The sequence below is a fragment of the Vipera ursinii genome, assembly GCF_947247035.1.
Source record: "Vipera ursinii genome assembly, chromosome: 3".
NCBI classification, from domain to species: Eukaryota; Metazoa; Chordata; class Lepidosauria; order Squamata; family Viperidae; genus Vipera; species Vipera ursinii.
Window position 1 is genome coordinate 211,901,419 of NC_139516.1, and position 4,333 is coordinate 211,905,751.

Sequence of the window (4,333 nt, forward strand, 5' to 3'; positions counted from 1 at the left end):
TGTTGCAACTGGAGTTCCTGGGGTTGGGGGCTTGGGGGCCTCGGCTCCTCCGGGGTTGCACACGACAAGGCCATAAACCACTGGGCATCGGCAGCCATATATTTATTTATGCTTGATTCCCAACGGAACATCATTTGATCCTTTGGGACAGCCCTGCATACATCGACTGAGGAGAAAAAAACTCAGAAAAGTAAAATTAAAAAGTGGGGAGAAGATTTATTTATTTATTTATCTCATCTAGAAAGCGCCCTTCTCCCTCAGAGAGAGAATTGGACGCTGCTTTGATGTTTGCAGGAAGCCTCCCTCTTCTGCACAACCCCCCCCCCCCCGAGCAGTGGTGGGATTCAAACAGGTGAACAACCGGTTCTCTGCGTGGATGCCGCTTCCGGAAGTCCGTTCTGGGCCTGGGCAACAAAAAATTAGCTACCGGTTCTGCCGAAGTGGTGCGAAGTGGCCGGATCCCACCACTGCCCCTCAGTAATTGCAAAGGAAGAGGTGCTCATTTTGGTGTCCCCCCACCAGAAAAGCCCCCAGCTGCTGGAGGGGGGAGAGACAGAGGAACTGGGGGAGGAAATTGAACCAATAAAGGAGAATCTTCACGGCTCAGGGTTGAAATGAGGGCTCCTCCATGCTTGTTTCCTTGCAGACGTTTCATGACCCAACTAGGTATCCGCATCAGTGCTAGAAAGGAGTGGGGTTTGGGGAGAGGAGGAGGAGGAGGAGAACTGTGGGGTCCCTGGTGCTCTCTGAGCTGGCTTGTTTCCTTGCAGACGTTTCATGACCCAACTAGAAAACGTCATCAGTGCTAGTAAGGAGGGTGGTTTGCTGTCAGGAGGGAGCTGGGCAAACTGGGGGGGCTTCCCGGTCTTTGAGAATTGGGCCTGTCCCTTCTCCCCCCTCACCCTCTGCAGAATGTAGGCCAGAGTTGGTGAGCAGGACAAGCCCGCATGGAGGGGGGGTATCCTAGTCAATGGGGCGGAAGGTGAGCCGTGGGGGTTTCTCCGGCTTCAGAATGAAGCTGTAGATGGTCCGGATGTCCTCCTTGGAGACGGTGTCAATCTTGAAGTTCCTCAGGATCTGAAAGAGCCCCACAGTGGCCATGAAGAGAGACGGGGGTCCCTCAGAGGCCCTTCCCTGCACCCCTCCCTTTGCAAAGCCAGCCTTTGCATTCCCCGGCCTTTCCTTCCCATAATCCCCGTCCAGCTCGCTGGAGGATGTCATCTACCAAGGCTTCATTCTACAGGCGGTCCTCAACTTACGACCACAGTCGCCCAACATTTGTCGCTAAGCGAGATGGTTGTTAAGTGAGTTTTGCCCCAGTTGTTAAATGCAGTTCTGAAGTTGGTCACATGGTCGTTAAGTGAATCTGGCTTTCCCCTTGACTTGGCTTGTCAGAAGGTCGCAAAAGGGGATCACATGACCACCCACCACCACCCCTGGAACGCTGCGACCGTCATAAATAGGAGCCAGTTGCCAACCGTCAGAGTTTTCACTATGTGACCAGGGGGAATGCTGGAAAGAGTAGGAAAGAAAGTCACTTTTTTCAACCCCGTTGTAACTTCAGATGGTCACTAAAGGAAGAGTCGTAAATTGAGGACTACCTAGCCCAGGGGTCTTCAAACGTGGCCCTTTTATGACTTGTGGACTTCAACTCCCAGAATTCCTCAGACGGCCATTTTGATGAAAATGCAGGCTTGGATCCAGCGTGACTGGCTGAGGAATTCCGGGACTTGAAGTCCACAAGACCCCCGACCCAGGCAGAGCAGTTGGCTGTCGGGGCCCATCCTGCACCCCGCTCAGGGGGGGCACCGCTGCCCGCCAGACTCACGTGCATGAGGAAGAGCACCATTTCGGCCTCCGCCAGCCTCCGGCCGATGCACTGGCGCGAGCCGAAGCCGAAGGCCAGGGCCTTGAAGTTGTTGTCCTCTTTGCCCAGCCAACGGGTGGGCTTGTACTGCTCGGGGTCCGCAAATACCGCCGGGCTGCGGCCCATGGAGTAGAGCCCCACCTGGCACAGAGTCTGGGGGAGGAGAGGGAGACGCCGCTGAGGAGGCCGCCGGTCGCCCTCCTGTGCCCAGGGAATGCAGGGCAGGCCCTTCCGCCTCACGGCTCCCGGGTCTTTCAGGCGGCGGCCCGACCCGCCCTGCTCAAAAAGCCCCCAAGCGGCTCTGGGAGACGGTCTTCACCCCCATTGCACGTCTCGTTACAGGCAGTCCCCGACTTATGGCCGAGCCCCAAATTCCCGTCGCTAAGTGAGGCAGCTTTTAAGTGCGTTCTGCCCCATTTGACAACCTTTCTTGCCATGGTTCTTCAGTGAATCACTGGAGTTGTTAGTCATGCGGTCCTTAAGTGGATCAAGCTACCCCGCTGACTTTGCTTGTCGGAGGGTCGTAAAAGGGGATCTCAGGATCCTAGGAGGCTGCGACCGTCGTAAGTATGAACCAGTTGCCAAGCCTCTGAATTTTGATCACGTGACCACACGGGGGAGGGGGAGACATTGCAATGGTCGTAAGTGTGAAAGATTGTCCTTTTTCAGTGTCGTTGTAACTTCAAACGGTCACTAAATGAACAGTCGTAAGTCGAGGACTGCCTGTGGTCATGGATGGTAACCCGAAGAGAGGCAAGGAACGGCACCCCGAAGTCAACTCAGCCTCACCCAAGCATTGTGCATGAAGAGGCCACCGAGAACCAAGAGTGGGGGGCCATGGGGGGAGGAGGGGGAGACGGGGTCTCCTGCTGCCCAGAATTGGGTTTTATAAGGATTTGAATCTCGGATCTTTGCCAGGCGGACCCTGTGCTCCAGTTTGCACCACTGAGCTAGGGGCTCTCCAGAGTGGCAGGAATCCGTCAGGTCAAGCAAGGCTGATCTCACACACACACACACACACACACACACCGCACCTCCCCAGGGATTGTGGGGATTGTGACCGCACCTCCCCAGGGATTGTGGGGATTGTGAGGGGCAGGCCCTTGGGCCGCTGGGCACTTACCCCAGCTGGCACGCAGTAATTCTGGAGCACCACATCTCTCAGAGGGTAGCGCTGGATGGTGATGCCCACAGGGTAGAGCCTGCAACAGAAGGGGGAGAAAAAAGAGGGGCCGTTGCTTCTCCCCAGCTCTCCTACGTGGAGATTGGGGTGCTCATTTTTATTTACCTATCCAAGTTCTTAACCACCCAACTTTCAAAGTTTCAAAGCTTTGATCATGGATATTGCTTGCCAAGCGATTAAAGGCAGCGGGCTAGTAACCAGGAGACTGTGAATTCTAGTTCTGCCTGGGTGACTTTGGGCCGGTCCCCCCTCCGTCAGCTCTAGGAGGAAGACGTTAGTAATCCACTTCTGAAAAAACGTTGCCAGGAAAATTCTCCATGTAGTTGCCAAGAGCTAAGACTGGTTTGAAAGCAGCCAACGTTGTTCATTTTTCACCCTTGTTTATTAGATTTTTATCCTGCCTTTATTACTTTATACCAGGAGTCTTCAAACTTGGCCCTTTTATGACTTGTGGACTTCAAGTCCCAGAATTCCTCAGCCAGGTATGAGGAATTCTGGGACTTGAAGTCCACAAGTCATAAAAGGGCCAAGTTTGAAGAGCCCTGCTTTCTACAGTGGTAATTCAAGGTGGTGAACATACATAACACTCCTTCCTTTTCTTATTGTCCCCACATCAACAGCCAAGTTGGCTTTTGTGGCCAAGGCAGGACTAGAATTCACAGTCTCCTGGTTTCTAGGCCACCACCTTAACCACTACACCAAATTTCCTCTCAGTGTAATAATTGTACCTGAGCTTAGGAAATCCCGGGCTGGTCCCCATAGGAGTGGCATTCAGCTGGAGACCCTGTGAACCCAGGCCCCTACACACACACACACACACACACACACACACACAGAGCCCGGCCTCCCCCTTACCTCAGCGTCTCCTTAATGGCCCCCTTGAGCAGCGGCATGGCGTTCAGCACCCTGGAGAGCTCCTTGGAGCCGTGCGCCTGGGCACCCTTGATCTCCTCCCGAATGGCCGTCTGGACCTGGGGGTTGCGGGCCAGCTCAAAGAGGGTGAAGAGCAGGGGCATGGCTGTCTGTGGGGCAGCCGGGGAGGGGGGCAGAAGGAGGGGAGAGACGGAGAGGGGAGGAGAAAGGATGGACGGATGGATAGATGGATGGATGGATGGATGGATGGGGCAGAGGAGAGAGACAGAGGGGGAGACAGGAAAGCAGAGGAGAGGAGAGGGGATGGATGGATGGGGCAGAGGAGAGAGAAAGAGGGGGACACAGGAGAGGAGAGGAGAGGGGATGGATGGATGGATGGATGGATGGATGGATGGATGGGGCAGAGGAGA

General features: G+C 54.8%; 1 protein-coding gene across 1 annotated transcript in view; it reads right to left on the reverse strand.

The window, feature by feature from the left end:
• Positions 1 to 963: 963 nt before the first annotated feature.
• The window catches only part of LOC310637709 (cytochrome P450 11B, mitochondrial-like), a gene marked incomplete at both ends in the record, with an annotated part of 16,781 nt that continues 13,411 nt past the window's right edge, over positions 964 to 4,333 (reverse strand). Inside the window, 4 exons of the mRNA XM_083358210.1 lie at positions 964 to 1,077; positions 1,829 to 2,020; positions 2,991 to 3,069; positions 3,906 to 4,072. Coding sequence (XP_083214336.1) covers positions 964 to 1,077; positions 1,829 to 2,020; positions 2,991 to 3,069; positions 3,906 to 4,072 — 552 coding nt within the window. The remainder of the gene's footprint in view (positions 1,078 to 1,828; positions 2,021 to 2,990; positions 3,070 to 3,905; positions 4,073 to 4,333) is intronic.